Below are 23,784 nucleotides of genomic sequence, written 5' to 3' on the forward strand. Positions count from 1 at the left end.
CTGGCTTAGGATCAGAAATTTTGGGCTCCATTGTGGCCGTAAGAGCCTTGGTGGAGCATAAGAGCCTTGGTGGAGCAGTGGGCTAATGCCTCCTTCAGTAACACCAGCTGCCTGCAATTAGTGCAGGTTCGAGTCCCACCAGGCTCAAGGTTGACTCAGCCTTCCATCCTTCCGACGTAGGTAAAATGAGGACCCAGATTGTTGGGGGCAGTTAAGCTGACTTTGTAATAATGCCGCTTGGGGTGTGTGTGTGAAAGCCCTAATAAGCAGGCATATACATAGAAAGAAGGCTACTGCTAAGCTTGTAAGCCGCCCTGAGTCTTCGGAGAAGGGCGGGATATAAATGGAATTAAAATAATTTTTAAAAAAGTTGAGAACTACCTGTAAATTCCTCAATCAGACTTAGACTCACAGAATCACAGGGCTGGATGGGACCTTGGGGGTCTTCTAGTCCAACCCACGGCTCTTCCTGGATCCCAAGGATCAATGCACAAGCTGGATGAGTTCTTGTGACTTAGAACAGCATAACTGAGTTGGGAGGGACCTTCTGGTTTTTCTCAAACTATGGAAACTGAAGACGTGTGGCCTTCAATTCCCAGAATCCCCCCCAGGAAGCCGAGAAAGCAACAAGTGGTCAAAAGAAGAAGAGCTGCCAATAATTAATTAGCCAACAAATTCTTTTATTGAAAGCACAGAGAGGACATCCATCAGCCACAGGCACACTCTGTGGTGGTGATCAGGTTTAATTCCCTGAGAATATTATAAACATGGTTTCCCTCCCAGACACGCTGCATTTTTAATATTTATATATTTATAGCGAGAGTCGCATTATATATGTACAGTACTTTTACAGAAAGCAACATCCCAGATACTGGGATTTATAAATTACGGACAAGTCTCAAACGACATAAATTTTTTTCTCCATAGTTTTGTTCTTTCAACAGACCAGGAAAAAATAAAAAGTTTTTCACTTTTTTTTTTTTGCTGATCCACAGGGTGAGGAAATCACTTTTAAATGCACCTTTGACAAAATCACACAGGACTCAACATTAAAAAAAAGAGGCACAGTAAATAACACTGTTGCAATAAAATATTTACAAACGCTACCCAGTATGGGCCTCTCGTTTTTGTTTTGTTTTTTTTTTCTTTTCATTTGCAAGGGAAGCTTTTTTCGGCTCTCCATCTCTGCCTTTGGGACCTAGGAAGAAAAGGCTTTGTGGCATTTTGCAGGGGAGTTAAATGCAACTCTTGGGGTGCAAATGCTGCAGCCAAAGCACCTTGGCCCAGAGACAGAGGCGTTACAACGAAAGGAGACGGTGAATCAACACCACGTCCAACTTACAAGAGAAATACATGATCCCTCATTGCTTCCAACATTTTAGAGTCCTTTTAAATTAACACACAAGTCATTCTCTACCAATCCCAAAACAGTTGAGTCCGGGTGTGACTACGATAACATCTCAGTTTTACAGACCCTGATTCAACAGACTTTGGATTTTACAGACAATGTCTGGATTTGGGCGACTTCAGCCAACCACAGCTTGGTCTGCTGTTTCCTAAATCAGACCATGCGCCCACATATTTTTTTATAAAGTACATGGGTATATAACATAAATATGATCATCCGGTAACATTCATGGGCGTTATATAACGTCGGGTTTAATGAACATTTGGCTTTAACGGACACTGGTTCCTCCCAATTGGTCCATAATATTAAAGACTTACTTACAGTAAGTAAAATTAAATATTACTTAAATTACTTACTTAAATATTAATTCAGTTGGGGCCCCATGTCATGGGCCACCTTTTTGTGCTTTCCTGGGAACAGATCCCATTCAACACGGTAGGATCTCCTCCTGAGTAAACTCCAGAGGATTGCTCATTATATATATGTGTGTGTGTGTGTACACATACACACACACACACACACATACACACACATATATATACACACACACAAACACACATAGTAGAATCAAAATAATTGCATCTTCCAAAGGATCTAAAATTCTGAATCTACACAGGCTACTGTTGTCCTTCTTACAGGCATTTGGGCAGCAAGGCAGAACTATGAATACAGCCAAGTAAGCGTTTGCAAATAATAATAAATTAAGATTGGAATTGAGGATTTCTGGAGCTGTAGCCTTCCAATCTGCTATCAACTCTTTGCTTTCATTTGGTGTTGAATATTTATTTAATTCTGCCTGGGTGCATTCCATAGTTCTGGATTTAGGTGCAGTTTGCAATCCTTTGCCTATTTACTTGTAAGAAGCTCACCAAGCTTCAGTAAAGGCATTGAGGCCAGGATGAAAAAGGATTAGATAATAGCTCCTTGCCAAAACCTCTCTTTTATCCTTTTGAGTCTCCCTTCAGTGCAAATGAAAACAGCAAGAGTGTTCAAGAGACCAGCTCTTAATGAATTTAGGGGAGGGGGGGAAGGCACCTCTCAGAGGGATGTCTACACATAGTACAGAGGAAAGAAAGGTAGGCAAAAATTGGAAGAAAGACAATCGATAGCCAAAAGCTGCTTTTTCTTCAAGCGGGCATCCTCGAACTATTAGATTCCTGATCCAATAGTTCCCAGCCAGAAAGATTTGGAATGGGAGTACCACAACGCTAAAGGGCCCCGGCTGAAAAAGCAGATTTTGGAGGGAGAGGTGTGAGTGAACATCTGCGAGATGGCATCCAGGCTTTGATTACAGCCCCAACCACCACATAACCAGGTTAAGCGTTAGTCCAGTGTTTCTCAAACTGGGCAACTTTTAAGACTTCAATTCCCAGAATTCCCTAGCCTGTACTTTTTTTTAAGAGGGGTGGACTTCAGCTCCCAGAATTTCCAGTACGCTTGACATGGAAGCTGGCTGGGGAAGTCTGGGAACTGAACCCCCCCCCCCCCATTTTAAAGTTGCAAATTTGAGAAAGACTTGCCATTTCTTTGATTCGACCGGTTAAAGCGGGCAATTCTATATCAGCCTAGCATCTGCCACAACACATGGTTTAAAAGTATTTCAGATTTGGCCGTTTGCACCCTGCAGCCGTCTGGGCTTTCCTCGGTACCGTGGCTCGTAAGAAATGGATGGAAAGAAAAGAATATTATATTATGGGGAAAGGAAACATTTTCTGCAAGAAAAAACTGCAGCATTGCGTTCAGCAGATGGCAGATAGAAAAGGCCTTTTCACGATACACAACCAGCCTGAAGCCCTTGCAAAAAAAAAAAAAAACCTGTAACAATTGTTCTTTCATTAGGAAGCTTCTCAAATATTTATACCCTGATAGTCACCGCGTGGACAGCGAGGAACACAAGACCACACAGCAGCCGGAGGAAACGCACAGTACACTGTGAATGAACCACCGCAATTAGGAGTTCATTGCTTCACAGCAAACAAAGGACGCACACACGCACACACTAATGATAAAAATACAGGTCCCAGAAGCTCTTCGGATACCGGGGAACTCGGGACGAGGTTAAGGGGACGTCGAGACTTTTAGTAAACGACGTTGGAAGGACACCAAGGCGTATCCGGGTACAGCAAGCAGTGGATGGAGCGAAACCTAGAAGATAAAAAAGGGGATTTGGGGTTAATCCAAATCAGCACAGGAGTCGTGATCTAAACTGCAACGTCTCAGGGTGATGGGATCCCCCTTTTGAGACCGATATGATTCTCACCTGGAAGGATCTTCGTCCACAGAGAAAGCCCCCTTCATATGGATGGAATTCCTCTTGTTTTCAAACATCCCATAACTCAAAGTGACCTTGGGGGAAAAAGAGGGGGAAATGCAAGATTGAGCTACAAATGCAACAAAGAGATGCTTCTCTTTAAAGCATACAAAGAACAGTTGCAGGAATTGGGTATGTCTAGTTTAGTGAAAAGAAGGACTAGGGGCGACATGATAGCAGTGTTCCAAAATCTTAAGGGGCTGCTTCAAAGAAGAAGGGGAGTCAACCTATTCTCCAAAGCTCCTGAACAGAAGGACAAGAAGCAACAGATGGAAACTAATCAAGGAGAGAAGCAACCTGGAACTAAGGAGGAATTTCCTGACAGTGAGAACGATTAGCCAGTGGAACGACCTGCCTCCAGATGTTGTGAATGCTCCATCACTGGAGGTTTTTAAGAAGAGACTGGACGACTACTTATATGAAATGGGATAGGTCTCTTGCTTGAGCAGGGGGATTGGACTAGAAGACCTCCAAGGCCCCTACCAACTCTGTTATTCCTTTAGCAACTCTTCCCAAGTTGCTGCCAAAATGGGTTTGTCCATCCCAAAATATCAATTCATCAGAACATATATTTTTTTGGAGATGGGGGGGAGATGATGCGGTCTCCTGACCAACTTTGTAGCCTTCCTCCCAGGATGATTTCAGCCAGGGTAAGTTTGACCCAGATTTCCAACCTCTGATAACCTCTGTATTTCTATGTTTTGTTTCTGGGCCTGGGTGATTTAAATCCTTTAGCATTTTTACCTGCTTATGGATCTCTGATTTGGGCACTTGATGGAGGTTCTCAAGATGGGAGTGAAAGAGATTACTTCGGATCAGTTTCACCCCCAGGACAGATTCTATGATGTACCCAATGGTGCAATCGTCAGGGAGACGAATCTTTTCCGCCGTGCTCATGAAGTGCCCACCGCTGGAGAGAGAGAAAATGGGCAAGATTTTTCATTATTCCATTTGCTCGCAATTTGAAAACACAAAAAGGATGAAAATCTAACATTAAAAGCCATAACGTTTATATTTGTGTATGTGTAAGCGCAAACACAATTCAACAATGTGGTTCTCCAAAGGAAGGGAACGTCAGGTGAGGGATTTCATGTGTCATTTTCAGCCATGATTTCAATAAGTCACAACTGGTTTTCCAACAGGTGGAGCGCGGAGCGTAGGGAAATTTGGAAAATTAAGGAAGCACAAAGCTCTAAAACTTTTCGTGTCCCAGTAAGTATCTTGCTTTATACTTTTAAGAAACGGCTTTCTGCATCAAAGATGCTAATAGCCCATAGACAACAATGAGTTTGATCTGTAACCCATCACCTCCATTGAGATGTGTCAGGGATGGCTGACGTGTGTATGTTGCTTATTTTTTTACCCTCGTTTGTCTATTGCAACAACTATACACTCAACAAAACAAAGTCTCTTACCTGGCCCAAGGGGTCATCTTCAGTGCCAGACCACGACTGATGCAGAAGCCAGCACCACCCGTGGCAAACCAGAAGTGGACCGGATGCTGTGGGATGAAAAGAATCAAGAGATGAAGACACACGAAGTTCTTCTTTGACACCCAACAGTACATGGAGTCAAAGCTTTGGCCAACTTCCCAGGGACCAGTTGGGACCCAAGGAGAGAATCGCATCCAAGGTCTTCTCCAAGAAAGGGACGCCTCCTTTGAACCAGGAGAGTCCCTCAGAAAGATGCACATGGACAACCCTGAATGTTGACCCTCAAGTCCCCTCATTCTCCTTGTTGGCTTACCATCTTGTTCTCACTGATTCTCTCAGTGGCCTGGATAGGCCTGTCCAGACTGGGTTTCCCAATGTAGATATCCTGCGTGTGAACATAGCTGGAGAGCAGTTTGACCAGCATCCGGACATTCACATAATTATCATCATCCACATGGCAAAACCACCTAATGCAAGGATGAAAGCAAGACTGAGGTTAGGTCAGGAACCAGGAAATTCAAAGATCCTTGTTGGATCCCTGATCTTTGATCCATCAGGAAATCAGCCTAAGAACTCTAGAATTTAGGCATTTTAATTGAACGTCAGTGGGCAGGATCGCCACATCCAGACCATATTCAAGAAGGACAATGGAGAAGAATTCACTCCTCCATTTAAGTGCCAATGTTGAACTTGCATGGATCAAGGAGATGTTCCACTGCTGAACTAATTTCCCTTCCAAAAGAAGGGAGTCCACATCCTACAGCTTTACAAACCATGGCTTCAACTCTCCCTCCTCACCCAACCTCTTCTCTGCTCTTACTTTCGTCCAGATTCAATGAACTTGTCGTATTCCACCGACATCTTGCAGGATAAGGCTTGGCGGCTGTGAGCAGCAGAACAATTGGTGTTGACGACGTTTCCTGAAGAGAGACAAGGGGAAATATTCAAGGTGAAGTTACCGTAGCAGAATTCAAAAATCCACAACATGAGAAGGGTCTTTATTAGGCACAGCAAAGGGGATACTTTTCAAACATTTTGCATACTCTTGGAGGACATTAAGGTGGTCCTCAAAAAAGAGATGCTCAACTATGGAGATTTTCCCCCTTATAGACCCATTTGGCTTATGATGTTCTCCATTATCCTACATCTATCGATCCATCTTGAGCAGCTTAGGCTATTGCTTAAGTTCTCAGCTAGAGGTATGATCCAGCCCTGTGACCAAGGCCATTGTCCTTGGATTATGGAGAAGCTCCATGTTTTCATAATAGCTAAAGCTTCAAGAAATTCCCCGAACATTTCCTCCACAAAGGTGGACGAGGAGCCACCTTCTGCAGATGTTTCAATGTTAGCCAAGACAAACTCAGATGTATTCTCCTCTCCTTCTTGTTGACCAAACTTGGGGCTTCCTTTGTTCCCAGCTTTAACCCAGCCAAGTGTTAACTCAGAAAGGAAAATGTGGGAGGTGGAACAGCAGACTGGATCTTTCCAGTCCCCTTTTAACAGGGGGAGAAGTCCTTGTCGTCCTATTCAAGCCGGACTTTTCTCATCATTTGCCACCTGCTACTTCTTTGGCTGTCTGGAGAGGAACCCATTGAGGGCATGAATGGAGCCCATTAGCATCAGAAGAATAGGAGGGTCTGAACTAGCCTGGGAGGAGGGGGAGGAGGAGGGTCCCATTAAACACTCACTGAGTAATCCACCTCCCCCCCCCTCAGGAAAGTTAATCACCACATACGCTGGGAATCCCACCAGAAGGGTCTGTAAGAAAAAGGGGGCATTTTCAACACCTGCCTAAAGAAGAAATCCATCAACTCACCAATTCTCTGCTTGAGTTCTTTGTCTTCGCCATCCGTGAAGATGTAGGTCTAAAAAGGAAGGAAAATATATATATATATATATTTAGGAATGCGCTGCCTTCCATCATGTCAAGCCAACGTATTATTACGGTACCTATGGTGACAAATCTAGATTGTGCATTCAAATCCCATGCAAACTGCAGCCGTGGAGGGCGATTTGCATAAAGGCACACATGCCTGGGTTAAACATTCCGCTGCATTCATCATGGTTTGAAGTTTTTAGAGCGGGATGCAAACCAGGCCTGGGGTTTGTTTTTTGTTTTTTTTTTTTGTTTTTTGGTAAATGCCTAGTTGTTAAGCAAGCTCTTTGAGTTCTTCTGCATTTCAGGGAGATCTCGAGTTTTTTGCCCAAGGCCCAGGAGAACTTTTGGATAAAAAAAAGGGGAGGGGGAGATAAACCCAGCCTGGAGCGAAAGCTTCATTTGCATTGCAAAGAGGTTATTGATTAAAGATTTCAAAAGCCTGGGAAGGTCAGGTGAGGAAGGTCAGGAGAGACGGGCACCTCCACCAGGTTGTGCTCACCTGTCCATCTGTTGCCTTTGAAATATGGCATTAAGAATTTGCATTAATTGGGGGATTCTGCACACCTGCTGTGGTCCTCGCCCCCCCCCAACCCTCCCAAGCTCTCTCTGTTCCACCTTCTGGGATCATCTAAGCTGCTGTGACCACCACCACAACTCAGGGTTGCGCAACCTTGCCCTTCATCCTGCCCCACACCTGCCCCTCAGGCTTGACTGATAACTGGGTGGCAGCAGCAGCCCTCCTGCCTGGACGTGGTTCACCTCCAACGGCCACCTGAACCCCAGCCAAGGCGGGGGAAGGCGCCCCGCCCTGCCATCCCCAGCACCTGCCTGGCTGCACTTTCTTATTGACAGAGGGAGCGCCTGGCCTTGGCTGCCTGCTGGGGAGCTGGGCAGGGCTGGCAAGGAGGGTGATTGTTCAGGATCTGGTTGGGAGAGAAGAGAGGACTGTCGTGCCAAGACAGAGAGAGAGAGAGAGAGAGAGAGAGGAAGAGGAAGGAAGGAGATGGAGGGAGGGAGGGAGGGAGGGAGGAAGAAAAAGGGAAGGAAGGAGAAAGAAAAAGAAAGAAAGAAAGAAAGAAAGAAAGAAAGAAAGAAAGAAAGAAAGAAAGAAAGAAAGAAAGAAAGAAAGAAAGAAAGAAAGAAAGAAAGAAAGAAAGAAAGAAAGAGAGAGAGAGAAAGAAAGAAAGAAAGAAAGAAAGAAAGAAAGAAAGAAAGAAAGAGAAAAGGAAAGAGATGGAAATGAGAGGAAGGAAGGAAGGAAGGAAGGAAGGAAGGAAGGAAGGAAGGAAGGAAGGAAGGAAGGAAAGAAAGAGATGGAAATGAGAGGAAGGAAGGAAGAGAAAAAAGGAAGGAAGGAAAGAAAGAAAGAAAGAAAGAAAGAAAGAAAGAAAGAAAGAAAGAAAGAAAGAAAGAAAGAAAGAAAGAAAAAAAAAGGAAGGAGATGGAAATGAGAGGAAGGAAGAGAAAGAAAGAAAGAAAGAAAGAAAGAAAGAAAGAAAGAAAGAAAGAAGAAAGAAAGAGAAAAGGAAGGAGATGGAAATGAGAGGAAGGAAGGAAGAGAAAAAAGGAAGGAAGGAAGGAAGGAAGGAAAGAAAGAAAGAAAGAAAGAAAGAAAGAAAGAAAGAAAGAAAGAAAGAAAGAAAGAAAGAAAGAAAAAAGGAAGGAGATGGAAATGAGAGGAAGGAAGAGAAAGAAAGAAAGAAAGAAAGAAAGAAAGAAAGAAAGAAAGAAAGAAAGAAAAAAGGAAGGAGATGGAAATGAGAGGAAGGAAGGAAAAGAAAAAAGGAAGGAAAGAAAGAAATAAAGAAAGAAAGAAAGAAAGAAAGAAAGAAAGAAAGAAAGAAAGAAACTCTAACTTATTCTCTCCCCCTCATTCCTGTCCCATTAAAAAAAAAGGGGGGGGTCCGACAAGGAAGCCAGGCAACTTTGAACAATAGTCTGGCAGTCAACTTAACACAAGAGGCAAGGCTGAAACTTGCTCTCAATTAGCATACAGCTGGATTGGTTAACCAGAGGGAGGCCAGAGATGTTTGGGAAGGGTGTCTACAGCCAAAACTTGGTTTAATCCCAAAGAGAAAAGAAACAGGGGAGAAGACTCACAGAGCAGGGAAACAAAAAAGGGACCCCCCCTCCTCCTCTTTCTCCCCCCATCCTGGCCCTTTGTAGAAGCCCCTCCGTGCCCTGCCAGACTTCGGCCCTGCAGATTCAGAGGTCAAACCTCCTCCCCCATGATTTATAATGTGTCTTTCCATTAAAAGAAAAAAGGAATTTTTTTAAAAAAACCCAGATAAGTATGTGTAAGAAAAGAAACACAGAGAAGTTTATTGTCCTACAAACAGATAATCCTGCTGCACCATCTTTAAATAAACCATAAAACTCTATTACGGTTTGCATGTTTTAAGAAACAACAGACTCTGCAAACATGCACCAGGTGTCCAGAGCAAATTTCTTCACCCCTCTTGCCACAAACAGTCGCACACCATGCCAACTTAGATGCCTCCGGCTGATCCCTGGCATCCTGCAGAAGAAGCAGCCTGGGTATTAAGAAAATAAAACTTTTTTATATATATATACAAAAGGGTGCACGCGTGCCAATAAAGGCCTGGCTTTATTGTTCCATCTTTGCCTTTTGCCAGGTAGGTTTAAGCCATGAAGAGTTAAGTTAAGACCCTAGCACGGGGGTCTTCAAACGTGGCCCTTTGATGACTTCTGGACTTCAACGCCCAGAATTCCTCAGCCAGCATGAATTCCTCAGCCAGTTGAAGTCCACAAGTCATCAAAGGGCCAAGTTTGAAAGAGCTCTGTTTTAAATCTAACAAACAAAATGGAGGTTGGCTGAGGAATTATGGGAGTTGAAGTCCACAAGCCATCAAAGGGCCAAGTTTGAAGACCCCTACCCTAGCAAGACTTGCCCTTGGTTACAAAACTCCAGAAGGCAACCAAACTCCTTGGCTCCCCTTGTGGTCACCTGGAGTTTTGCATCTAAATCCGGGAGACCTACTCAAGGGTGACACCGTCTTCCCAGTTATTTCTGAGTTTTTCGAAGCAACGGGGCTTAAGTACAAGAGAGGAACAGGACTTCCTTGGAATCGTGGCCGGCTTGCTAATAAGCAAAGGCCAGGTTCTGCTGGAAACCCTTGTTAATGGGAATTTCATAAAAAAAAAGGAGAGGAAGGGGGGGGGGAGAACCCATCATATTTACTAGATTAGATCAGGCCTGCCGTTGCTAGCAACTATGCACCCAAAAATAGCCTTTTGCTCATCCGCAGCCTGCTAAAAATAGCCCAAAGGGAGACCGTTATTTTTTTTTTAATTTGATTAATACCCAGGCTGCTTATCCAGAAGATGCCAAGAATCAAGCCAACGCCTCTTCTCGAAAGCAGGAAAAGCCCAGTCTTGGCGAGAGGTCTCCAAAAAAAACCCTATAAAGTTGCTGAAATCAGGAAATTGCCCAGAAACGTCTCCTCTTGAAAATATAGCATGATGGTGGTAATCTGGACTTGCCTCCAGGCATTGCGAGTGCTCTGTCCCTGGAGGATTTTAAGAAGAGATTAGACAACCATTTGTCTGAAATGGTGTAGGGTCTCCGGCTTGAGCAGGGGGTTGGACTGGAAGACCTCCAAGGCCCCTTCCAACTCTGCTATTTTGTTATGCTCCACCTGTGTGCCAAGATACTACATCAGAGTCAACCTTTGGTCAAGAGGCCATCTGTCAGACACTGAAGACCAGACCCAGATGACGATTCAACTAAACTGCTTTATTGCTAAAAGCCTACGCGCAGGAATCTTCTCAGCTAACAGTAGACACCTGCTTGGAATTAGATAGGCGTCAGCGGAACTCAAGGTGGCTGGACTTAATTTGCTTGTGGCTACTTAGGGATTCCAGGCTGATTCCTCTTTTGACTCCGCCCCCAGCTCCTGCCACTCATTCTCCTACAACACCCATCTTCTGTAGATCTTCTAACCCTGCTTGGAAGAGCAATGACGTCCCACCGAGCGGAAGCAGAACCTCATCACCTTTTCAGCAAGGAGACTTTCTCCATGTGGGACATGCCGTCTCTCCCGCTCAGGTTTACTCCGTGCCAGAGATACAATCGGCCATGGACGCCCTGCTTCCTTGTCTCTGCCAAACGAGCTTTTGCAAACTAAAGGAGGGGGGAAAGATGGTTTCTTTCCCCTAGCTTGACTCTGGAGCCTGCATTGTCCAAGCATCCCAGCCTGGGGGATAGACAGGAAACCTCATTGTTTCTAAAGGCTACAGTTGAAAGAAACACAGGATGTGTGGACTCCTGGAGAACAATAGCCCAGTCCCATCAGAAAACAACCCAGCAGTTCTCACCAGGTCAGGATTTTGGGCATGGGGATCCAGGATCCCCCAGAACAGACCAGGAGACGGCTCTTCAGCTAGCGAGGCCCCATCGGCGGTGCCCGTTCTTCTCCCTCTGCCCTACGTTCCCCGTGCTTTCGTGACTCATTTCCCTTTCCTGTCCAAGCTACAAGTCGTAAATTGAAAAAGAAAGTTTCTCCAAGTTGCTGGTTAGGGCATCCTAGCACGAGCCACCTTCTTGGGTCCTGAGAGAGAGGACTCCCCCCCCACCTTTCCTGCCGGTGCCCTTGGCAGAAACACCGCTGGAAAAAGCGGCCTTGAAGGCCAAGATTGTGGAGCCCGCCTTCGCATGGAACACAACACCCACCACAAAAATAGACCAATCTCCTCTTGTCGCCCTTTGCACCAACAGCAATCTGATTTTGAGGAACTGTAATAAATGTTGATACAGCAATTAACCTCTGGACCGTTTTTCTTCCGTAGAACTTGTGTTGCCCAATGCTGGTCTTCTTGGAAACCTGGGGCCAGTAACCCCACATTTAGCAAGTTCCCATTTTCTCCTGTTTGTTAACCTTGTTTGTTTGTTTTTTTAACCTTGGTTATTCTCCTCCATCTGCGGTCCACCTGGTTTATGCTCAACAACTCCAGGAGACGTCTGCCTCTCTCTTAAGGGCTGTTGGGATTACAGGAAAGAAATAATTTGGGGGTTTCTGAAGCTCTTTGCAAGGATAGAGAAATCCAGCAGAAATGGGTAACAGCGAGAAATATCCATTCTGTCCATTTCACATTTATCTACAAGAGAAAAATACCACCTCACTGAGGGCTTAACCATCTCAAATGCTGTTGTAGTCCATCCCCCAAAAATGAAGAGCAAGAGAAAAAAAAATCCTAGAATATTTTGGATAGTTAATCTGGCCTGGGTAATTTTCATGTCTTTTGCATCTTTCGTTTGTCCAAGGAGCTTCAGCCAGCCAATACAGAGAAAGGAATATCTCTTTTTTCACAATTATTAACACCCCAGCGAGGGTGGCTCTTTTAGCCTCCAATTTGAAAATCACTGGAAGCTTTTGGCATCGACAGCACAAAGTTCACAATTTGTATCAGAAGTATTAAACTTCCTGGCCAAGAAAATCAAATCGTGACCTTTAAGGGCACCCAGCCAAATAGGCAAAGAGGCAGCGAGGGTGTGCAAGCATCTGCCGGTGTGTAGCACAAACGTGCTCGTTTTTGCATGCTAGCTCTCGGATCCCCAAAATACTCTGGGAGGACTAGAAGAATGGGGAAATTCCCTTCTCACAACAACAGCTGCTGCTGCTGATGCCGACAAAAAGTCGTGTCTTTGCATAAAATCTGAGCAGATGCTTCCAGACTCCTCCTGAGTTGTGGAGTGGTCCGCTTCACAACCGCACGGCTTCAAGGCGATAGCACTGTTCCAATCTCTCAGGGGCTGCCCCAAAGAAGAGGGAGTCAAGCTAATCTCCAAAGCACCTGAAGGCAGGACAAGAAGCAACGGATGGAAACTAATCAAGGAGAGAAGCAACCTGGAACTAAGGAGAAATTTCCTGACTGTTAGAACAATTAACCAGTGGAACAACCTGCCTCCAGAAGTGGTGGATGCTCCAACACTGGACGTTTTTCAGAAGAGACTGGACAGCCACTTGTCTGAAATGGTAGAGGGTTTCCTGCCTGAGCAGGGGGGGTTGGACTGGATGACCTCCAAGGTCCCTTCCAACTTTGTTATAATTATTATTATAAGATGAATTTCCCAGTCCCTATTGCGTTCATTCCTTACGATGTCCATACACCTGTAAGGGACGGCTTAGCCTTTGAGGGGAAAGCGCTCGAAAGTAGCCACGGAGAAACTGAGATCACAAAACAGACCACCTTCGGAAGATAACAAACGGCTGCACCTTCAAATCCCTTCCTGTCCTGCACCCCGGGAGAGGTGGAGACAGGCTGGGCTACATCCGTGCAGGTTTTTTTTTCAGCTGTCTCTCTTGCCAGGTATGGGAAAGGTATCTGCGCCAACGAAGCGAGAAAAAACCGTCTCTTTTGGAACTGTTGCAAAGAGGGATTGTTTACTAAAACACCGAATCGGAACCCAGCCCTTGTGTACCACACAAAGCTAATGCAGACGCCCAAGGGGAGAGCAAGGAATCACATCTTTGGCCCCCTGCAAGGCTTGAAATGGCACCGAAACCCAGCGTAGGTTCCGGCGTCTTATTTGCCATTTGGGGCTTAGGGAGCCTGGCCGGGTCATGTTCCAGTGACCACCTGGCCAAAAAAAAGGGGGGCTGTGAAATCGGGCCCGCTTGCTTAACAAACTCTTTGGGGGCGGCGGTGCTTCCAAAACATGAGGACTAGCAGCTTGAGCTCCGAAGGTTTTGCACGGGCTCGTTTGCCCATAAGTTGGGGTAGCAAATGCAGATGGCTGCCATCACACAGACTCGCCCCCATCATAACAAACCAGTCCTGTGTCGTCTTTTCCCAAATTTGGGGACCCCTTTCTTTCTTGACCTTTGTTCTCTCTCTCTCTCTCTCTCTCTCTCTCTCTCTCTCTCTCTCTCTCTCTCTCTTGGGGGGGGCACTGCTTTCAGGGCAGCACATTCCAACGCCCGCTTCGGCTTCCAATTTTTTCCGCACCTCAGCTAGAATTTCTGCCCTGGAGCAGACAGGCAGAGGCAGGCAAGCAGGCTGGGGTGCGTGCTGCAGTGCAGACCATCCACGCCCCCTGAAAAAACCCCGGTGGCTTCTGTGTACAGTATAAACACGGCTTGGCTTACTGTTTATACTCCAAACACAGGTGGAAAGCTCGGGGCTTGGCCCGCTCCGTTGGCAGCGCTGCCAATCTGGTTTGGGCCGCTTGGCTACGGCTTCGGCTGGAGGGGGCGCGGAGGGGGGGTAACCCAGAGTCTTCTGCCTTTGCAAAGACTGGAAGAAGGGTTTCACCCACACCCCGTTGCTCCTGGGGGGTTCTGGGGGGAAGGAAGGAAGGAAGGAAGGAAGGAAGGAAGGAAGGAAGGAAGGGAAGAAGGAGGGGGAGAGGAAGGAAGGAAGGAAGGAAAGAGGGAGGGGGAGAAGAAGGAAGGAAGGAAGGAAGGAAGGAAGGAAGGAAGGAAGGAAGGAAGGAAGGAAGGAAAGAAGGAGGGGGAGAGGAAGGAAGGAAGGAAGGAAAGAGGGAGGGGGAGAAGAAGGAAGGAAGGAAGGAAGGAAGGAAGGAAGGAAGGAAGGAAGGAAGGAAGGAAGGAAAGAAGGAGGGGGAGAGGAAGGAAGGAAGGAAGGAAAGAGGGAGGGGGAGAAGAAGGAAGGAAGGAAGGAAGGAAGGAAGGAAGGAAGGAAGGAAGGAAGGAAGGAAGGAAGGAAGGAAGGAAGGCTTTTTATTTGGAAGCACTTTAAGGAGCAAACCTGAACTTTCCAGGGATATAAGTGTGGTCATTTAAAATATATATATTTGTCTAAGGAAAAAAAGCACTGGGATCCACTGGGATCCCTTAGAAAAAGAGGGTCTGTCTCCAAGAAATGGTCTTGCATCTTTCAACCCTGATGAGGGAGAGAAAGCCAACGGCCCCTCTGCCAGCTCAGGCCAGGGAAAGCCCACCCACCCCCCTCCTGGCAGCAGGCAGGAAGGGCCTCCCCACACTCTGTCCCTAATGCCAGGAGGAGGATGGGTTTGCTTGTGTGATCCTGTCGGGGCAAAGCTTTCACCGCATCAGGAATTTGGCAAGGGAGCTTCCCGCCACTTTCCTGGTTCGCCTCAGTTCCTCTCTCTGTTGGCTAAGAGTTTTTAAGCTCTGTCAGAAGTTACTTCCGGGGGGGGGGGGGAGGAGGAGAACTGTGGGGTCCTCGGTGCTCTCTGAGCTTGGTTGCTTTCTTGCAGACATTTCATGACCCAACTAGGGAATTTCAGCAGTGCTACAAAGGAGTGGGGATTGCAGGGAGGAGGAGGAGGAGGAGGAGGAGGAGGAGGAGGAGGAGGAGGAGGAGGAGGAGGAGGAGGAGGAGGAGAGGGCTGTGGGGACCTTGGTGCTCTCTGAGCATGATAGCTTTCTTGCAGACATTTCATGACCCAACTAGGTAACATCATCAGTGCTAGGGGATAATCATCCCCATTATATCATCACCACCACCTCCAGCCTAATTTTTCTAAACCGCACAGAATTCAAATTCTAAAATGCAAAGACCAGTATCCAAACAATGAACAGGAAATTATCTCAATGCAGCCTAGAATTTTAAAAAAAGAATTTCTTTTTAAAAAAAAAACACCACACACACACACACACACACACACACAGCCAGGGGTAGAGTGGAGGCCCCTCCAAACTTTCCTAAGTGACCTATATCATTTCAGGCTCCCGAGATGTCCTGCAACGTATCCATGATCGATTATCTTCTCCATCTTAGAAGGAAAAGAAAAGCTTTTTGTCAGCTTGACCAAAGATTCTGTGAAGTCAGCCCGCGTCTTGTTTGCTGATTTGCGGTTTGTAAAACTGCTCCCAGCAGAGACTTCTGCCTGCAGCTCAGGCTACAACCACAGGAAGGAAGGACGCAAGTTGAGGTTTCACTTCTTGTAATAACTGTTTTAAACGCTCAGAGCAGCCGAGAAGGAAGATAACTTTAAAGGCTTAAACAAGAAAGGCAGAGAACAGGCAGGCAGCCCAAAGGCACCCGACATTTGCCTACCTTGGAAACTGCAAACTCTGTAGCTGCTTTGAACATCCCTCACCTCTACAACTGCTAGGAGCCAACACAGTGCACACCTTCCTCTAATGCTTAACTTATTTGCGGGCCAAAGGAAGGAAGTCCTGGTGAATTTCCACCCATTCAGCACAAAAACACAGACTCACCAACCCACCACAGTCTCAGCCTGAACAAATATCCAGTGTTTGTTCTGAATGGGCACCAGGTTGCAACGGGAATCCTGGCCAAACTGACAAGGTTTGCTGATGCTGGTTAGTTCCCCCAGAAGGATCAGAAAAGAGGCACCCTTCCCATGTTGGGCTAAACCGTGGTTTTCTTTGCGGTTTGCAGAACAAGCCGCGGGGACAATCTAAGGTTTAGGAAGCCTAATTCCAGTTGGCTGATCCAAGCAAACGAAGCATGAGAGAGTTTCAGGATGTGTGATCCAGGTAGAAAACTACTTTAACCTACAGGGCAAAGAATTTAATATTTAACCGCCAAATAACTATGACTGCTGCCTGGTGGTGATGGGTCCCTTAAAAGGGAGGAAAGATTGATTTAAAAGGTTGAAAAAAGGGGGGGGGGTTGTTTCAGGAAAGAGGATACTTGTCACAGATGGTGATGCCTTGGGAATTTCCAAGCGCCTGAAAATTTCCAAATCTCAGTCTGAAAAGACCCAAAAGAGGAAGGACAGAGGCAAAAACAGAAGCTCAGCCCAGCTCAACAAGATGCTTAACTACCGGCCCTTTGCAAAATTCAGCAGAGTTCAAAAGTTCTCGGTCTGATTTGGCCACCTTTGAACTGGCTGGAGATGATGCTTTTCCTGCACAGAGAGGAAGGCATGGCGTGCACTTCTGCTTCCCCAAAATCGGCCACGAGCTGGGCAGCGTTCAGATGTTCTTCAACCCATAGGTTTTGGGGAATCCATGAAGAGTGGCCTGCGAAGTTTCAGCTTTCAACCCCCAGTGCCGAGAGAAACATCTTGATCCGGTTCTCAACCTGGGCAACTGGAAGATGAATTCCTCAGGCAGCCAGCTGAAACTCTGCAGGTCATTGTTCATGAATGCCCATTGGCTGGCTGGGGAATTATGGGAGCTGCAGTCCACCCATCTTCCAGTTGCCCAGGTTGAGAACTAGGGGAAGAATCCCATCATTTCATGGATGAGCGAGCGCATGTAAGGGGCCTGGAGAGGGAGGATTAAAGACCCCAGCTTCATTAAAGCCATTAATCAACCTCTTCCAACCCACTACCAGCACCCACAAAATTGTGGAGGCTTTTGTGATCCTCAAACGCCATGGCCAAAGAATTTCTTCAATCAAGGAAAGCATTAGTAGGCAGGTGTGTAAGCGCACCATGTGCGTCTCTTGTGGGGGAAAAAATACCAGGGCCAAACCAACCTTTGCATTTGCTGGCAACTCCACTTTTTACAGAAAGTTGCATCCTAGCTGCGGTTAGGTGATTCACGGCAGTTGATAAGTTAGTAACCGGGTCGTTAAATGAACCCGGCTTGCCCCCCTGGCTTAGCTTGTCAGAAGGTGGCCAACGGTGAGCCCTGGACATTGCGACCGTCATAATTACGAGTCCATCCGAATTTTGATCACGTGACCGCGGGGACTGTGAAAAACGGTCAAAAGTCACATTTTCCAGTGCCGTCGTAACTGTGAACGGCCACTAAACGAAAATGTTGCGAGTCGAGGACTAGCTGTAAACGCTACGGGAGGTGCTCAGGCCGAAGGTGGGGGGAAAAGGGGCTCGAAAGAGAAGTGCAAGGGGGGGAGGAGTTTTCATCCCCTCCCTCCTGCTTGCCCCCATAAGAGAGATTTTCCAAAAAGAGAGATTTATTTTATTTATTATTTATTTTATTAATGGGATTTATATCCCGCCCTATCTCCCGAAGGACTCAGGGCGGCTAACAACAAAACAATTTTGGTCCCTCCAAAATCCCACCCAGCCTCTCCCTTCAGCCCCTCAGCTCTGTGCAACCTGACCTGGATACTGCTAGCTCCAGCTTGCCTCCCCCCCCCACATGACACCCCACACACACACACCCTGGCGTTCCCACGGCCGAAGTACCACACAAGCGGCAGCCGGGGACTCTCCACTCGGCCCCCGAGAGAAAAGAGGCTTTGTTAGCCTGCCTGGGGAAGACAGCGTGAGAGCGAAGCCGCCAAGCGCTGGGAAGCCCAAAGGACAAACGAGGTGGAACAAACTTCTCTCCTCTCCCCACCCCCCCCAAAAAGCAAGGCAGAATCGCTGGGAAAAAAGGGGGAGCCGTTCCCAAGATGGGGGCCTTTTGCTGCCTCCCACAACTGCAGCAGCAGCAGCAGCTGAAGCTCTGGGCTGGCAATGCAAAAGCCGCTTTTTCACCCCACTTGCCTGCAGAATGGGAAGTTTCTCCACCCATCCGATGGGGGGGGGAGATGGATCTAAAGCGACCCTACAGGGCCGGGGCTGGGGTGGGGGCAGAAACATCTCCAGGCTGGCCTCCTCTAGGTATGGAAAAGCCACCATTCCCCATCTCTCTCCCCATTAGGGGATCTGTAGTCCCACCACTCTGCAGAGGAGAAGCTTCATAAAGACGTGCTTCCAGGTGGATCTCTGTCCATCTTGGCTGCCATGCTCACAGTGCTGTGACAGAAGACCTCCCCCCCCCAAATTTATTTTTATTTTTTTATTTTATTTTAATTCCATTTATATCCCGCCCTTCTCCGAAGACTCAGGGCGGCTTACAAGCTTAGCAGTAAATATTACAGGTACTCCTCAACTTACAGCCACAACTGAGTCCCAAATTCCTGTGGCTAACTAAGACACTTGTTAAGTGACACTTGCCCCATTTTGCGACCTTTCTCGACACAATGGTTAAGCGAAGAGACTGATGACGTTACCTAGTTGGGTCAGGAAACGTCTGTGAGAAAACCACCAAGCTCAGAGAGCACCAAGGACCCCACAGTCTTCTTCCTCTTCCTTCTCCTCCTCCTCCTCTCCTATTCCACAAACCCCACTTCCTTCTAGCACCGATGTTACCTAGTGTGTGTAATGAAATCTATCAATCTCGGAAAACACAAGGGCCCCACTCTTTTCCTCCTCTCCTCAAACCCCACTCCCTTCCACCACTGTTGATGTTACCTAGTTGGGTCATGAAACTTCTGTAAGAACACCACCAAGCTCAGAGAGCACCAAGGAGCCCATAGTCCTCCTCCTCCCCCTGTACACTCTCCTCCCTTCTAACATGATAATGTTACCTAGTTGGGTCATGAATCGTCTGTAAGAACACCACCAAGCTCAGAGAGCACCAAGGAGCCCATAATCCTCCTCCTCCCCCCCCCGTACACCCTCCTCCCTACCAACATGATAATGTTACCTAGTTGGGTCATGAAACGTCTGTAAGAACACCACCAAGCTCAGAGATCACCAAGGAGCCCATAATCCTCCTCCTCCCCCCCCCCGTACACCCTCCTCCCTTCCAACATGATAATGTTACCTAGTTGGGTCATGAAACGTCTACAAGAAAACCACCCAGCTCAGAAGGCACCAACCATTCCACAGGGAAGAGGGACAGGGGCCCACATTTATTTCCTCTCTGCTGTACGTCTCTACAGATGAAGGCCAAGGAAAGGCCAATCCAAAGGATGCTTAGAAGCATCCACCTTTTCACCCTAAACCAGCCTGAGAACTTTTCTCCACCCCACTCCCCCCCCTCTTTTTTTTTTCTTTGATGTTAAAGAAAGACTTTCAGTTCCTAATTTGACAAGCTCAGTCTGGTGATCTAAAGGCCATTTCATGGTCCCCCAGCCCCGTCTCCCCGGGGAGAAAGGAGAGGAGGGGGCCCCAGGAGGAATCAACAGGCATCTCAGATGAAGGGAGAATTCGTAATTCCCAAGGTAAAATGGCTTTAAACAATTCAGCGACTCCTTAAAGCTCCGACGCAGAGGGGAGGGGTGTTGCCATCCCCCACTCTTATTGTTCCTCTGCATTTTATTGTGTTTTGGGGAGAAATACTATTATTCTGCTTCTCCTACGCTGGAGAAACCAACAAAGCTTTTTTTTTTAACAGTCTACTTAGTGAATATAGCCACGGGTGACCACATTTTCTTGGGGAAAAAAAAATAAAAGCAAATGTAAAAAGGAGGCAGATATGACATAACTTCAGAAGGATAAAAAAATTTGAATTGTTTATGTTTACAACTTTGCTTCTCAAAGGAAAATTCGAGAACGAAAAACCAAGCAAAAGTTAAAAATAAAAATAAAAAATAGAGGACAGCGTTCTGAAAGCAAAGGGCTGCCGTTTAGGAGAAAGGTCACTCTATCTATATAGGTGATGTTTGCTAAATAGTGGGCAAAGGATTGATTAACCACTGTTCCAACTCATAAACCTCTTTGAAACAGGTCGTTCCCTGTAAATGCAACTTGCGAAAGCGTCGTGAACTTTTTAGCCACTTTATCAGAGCTGGGGCGTGATAAAATTCAGGCTGATTCAGATCCAGGCCGAGTCTGAACATCTGTTCCACCTGGACAGTGCAAACAGACTGACCACAACCGCACCTGTGCCACCGTGTGTTTATGTGTGCAGCCTTACAGATCAACTGGTTGTCTTTCACCACACACACACAGTATTAATGCGCTTTGCTTAGTTCGGGGTCATGCACTGCACAGACCTAAACAATGGCAGCTGATATACTAAATCTTAGCTAAACAAATGGTAGCTTAGCCCGTGGTGGGAACGTGGTTTTAAGATCGCCAGAAAGACCTAATCTGAGATTAGCATTCACCCTTCTGGGGTTCAAAAAGTTGCTGTCCTGGAGGTCACTCACAGTCACAGAATAACAGACTCGGAAGGGACTCCAGAGGTCCTCTACTCCAAGACCATTCCAGACAATTGACTGTCCGGTCTTCCTTAAAAACATTCAGCGAGGAAGCACCCACAGCTTCTGGTGGCAAGCTGTTCCACTGGCTCCATTGGCCTCCCAACCCTCTTCAACCAATGATGCACATAGGACACGTGACCTGGCTACCCTCCTTTCCCCACTGCCCATGTTCTCAGTGTTGGGATGAGGACCATGGGTTCACTGCTGCAAGGATGGAGGGAGGTCCATCAGAACCAGTAAAAAAAAAAGTGAAGATGGGGGCTGAGGCTGGACCTTCACTTTCGATGCCCCAAATGAGATGCGGTTTTCGGTTTTTTAATGCCAGTTTAAAAGCTTTGGTACTCCCAGACCACATTCACACGGAGAGGTCTACATTTAAACCAGCTTTCCCCTCCCTCTGTTCCCAGCCAGCTGAGATAATCTACTACAAGGTCACTTGGAATTGGGGGGGGAAGGGGGGAGGGGACATAACACTAGGCGTATATTGAGCAACCGTCCCCAGCAAGGACAATTCTGAGGAAGGAGGAAGGAAACAAGTCACTCTGACCCCCAAGTAGGATCGGGCCCACGATGCCAGCCAGCTTAGGGCAAGCCCCCTCCCCATGGCTCCTGTCCCTGCATTAAAAGCCAGCACTTCGACACCCACCCACCCCCGTCCCTGAATTCCAGCTGAGTTCCCACAATCAGCCCACTCAGACAACTCCCCACCCACCCAGGTCGACTGACACACTGCGCAACTTGCGCGCCCACGTTCCCCCTCCCCTTAGCCCCGACTTAATAATATAATATTTAATTGTTTTTTTAACTTTTGCACTTCGTTTTTATATTTATTGCCCTGTACACCGCCCTGAGTCCTTCGGGAGAAGGGCGGTATAAAAATTTAATAGATAGATAGATAGATAGATAGATAGATAGATAGATAGATAGATAGATAGATAGATAGACAGACAGACAGACAGACAGACAAAGATAGATAGATAGATAGATAGATAGATAGATAGATAGATAGATAGATAGATAGATAGATAGATAGATGGATGGATGGATGGATGGATGGCTAGATAGATAGATAGATAGATAGATAGATAGATAGATAGATAGATAGATAGATAGATAGATAGATAGATAGATAGATAGATAGATAGATAGATGGATGGATGGATGGATGGATGGATGGATGGATGGATGGATGGATGGATGGATGGATGGATGGATGGATGGATGGATGGATGGCTAGATAGATAGATAGATAGATAGATAGATAGATAGATAGATAGATAGATAGATAGATAGATAGATAGATAGACTTCACCTAGGATCGCCCCCTCCTCCTTACAGGAGAAACACCCCTCCCCGCCTTCCCCTCGGTCCCTCGCGAAGGGGAAGCTGCGCTCCCACCGGCCCAGAGAGACTTCTGAGCGTGCACAGAGTGCCCCTCCGTCGGGCCAGCGGATTGCAGCCCCCCCTCCGCCGGCTGCGGCGGGAGGCGGCAGGCAGGCAGCGCGGGCCGGAGCGTGCCTCCTCACTTTCCAGCCCCGGGGGCAGAGGCGGGCCGGGCGGAGATGAAGGCGCCGAGCCTGCCTCGACTCGCCCACCCACCCACCCACCTAGCGCCGCCCGCTCCCGTGGCAAGGCGGGCCCGCAGCCTCCGCCTCCCCGCCCTGCCCATCGCTGCGGGCGCCCGCGCTTTTGCCAGCGCCTGGCAGCCGGAGAGCAAGAGCGCCCCTGTTCTCGTGCAGAGCGCCGCCGGCCCGGCCGGGAAAGGGCGCTCCTGAGGATGCCCCGAGTGCCGATCCGGCAGCTGGAGAGCGGGTTTGGAGGGAAGCCAGAGAAGCCAGGGGTTCAAAGCCAGCGCCCCCCCACCCCACCCCCGTCCTCTCCAAAGGGGACCTCCACCCACCCACCCACCCACACAAACACACAGAGACACAGAGACACACACACAGACACACACACAGACACACACACACACACAGAGACACAGACACACAGACACACAGAGAGAGAGACACAGACACACACAGAGACACACACACACACACACACAGACACAGAAACACACACAGACACACACACACACACACACAGACACAGACAGAGACCCCAGCCCCTTCCCCTTACCATCTCCTGGTGGCGCGAGATCCAGGTGTCCAGCAGCAGCTCCAGCCGCGCCTTATGGAACTTCTTGGTGGTCTTGACGGCGATGAAGACGTCCCGGGGCGAAATCTCCTCCCGGGGGGCGGCGGGGGGCGCCGGGGGCTGCTGCTGCCGCCTCCCCCCCGCGGGGCCGTGGCCGCCCCCGCCGCCAGCCGCCTCCCTCTTGGCCCGGCTGAGCCGGCTGAAGTAGCCGCCGAAGGAGCGGAGCTGCGGCGGGTGGGGCTCCTGCCCGGGGGGCTCCCCGCTCGGCCCCCAGCCCGGCCGCCCCCGCCGCAGCAGGAGAGCCCCGGGCCCGCTGCGCTGCTCGCCCATCAGCACCAGCAGGCAGGTCAGCGTGGAGCCCAGCAAGGAGAGCAGCAGCCTCTGCCCGCAGCTGCTCAGCATCGCGCCGGCCCCGCTCAGCCGCCCCGCCGCCGCCGCCCGCCTTTAAAACCTCCCCCGCCCCCGGCTGGGAGGGGAGGGGCGGAGGGCGGGGCCTCGGGGATGGCCTCGGGTCCCCCACGTGGCTTAGACCGGGGGGGGAGAGAAGGGGGAGGGGGGCTGGAAGAGAAAGCCGCGGTTCTTTTTCTTTCTTTCTTTCTTTCTTTCTTTCTTTCTTTCTTTCTTTCTTTCTTTCTTTCTTTCTTTCTTTCTTTCTTTCTTTCTTTCTTTCTTTCTTTCTTTCTTCATTTATTTATCTTCCTCCCTCCTTTTCTTTTTCACTCTTTCTTTCTTTCTTCATTTATTT

At 47.9% G+C, this 23,784-nt stretch overlaps 1 protein-coding gene across 1 annotated transcript; it reads right to left on the bottom strand.

Moving 5' to 3' along the window:
• Positions 1-436: 436 nt before the first annotated feature.
• LFNG (LFNG O-fucosylpeptide 3-beta-N-acetylglucosaminyltransferase) lies at positions 437-23,573 on the bottom strand. Its single transcript, XM_083372496.1, has 8 exons — positions 23,022-23,573; positions 6,969-7,017; positions 5,973-6,072; positions 5,466-5,619; positions 5,135-5,220; positions 4,464-4,629; positions 3,669-3,754; positions 437-3,553 (listed from the first exon to the last, which is right to left on the bottom strand). The coding sequence occupies exons 1-8, from the start codon at positions 23,439-23,441 to the stop codon at positions 3,487-3,489; spliced, it is 1,128 nt and encodes a 375-aa protein (XP_083228622.1). The 5' UTR covers positions 23,442-23,573; the 3' UTR covers positions 437-3,486.
• Positions 23,574-23,784: the final 211 nt, after the last annotated feature.

Source organism: Vipera ursinii, assembly GCF_947247035.1.
Source record: "Vipera ursinii genome assembly, chromosome: 13".
Classification (NCBI taxonomy): domain Eukaryota; kingdom Metazoa; phylum Chordata; class Lepidosauria; order Squamata; family Viperidae; genus Vipera; species Vipera ursinii.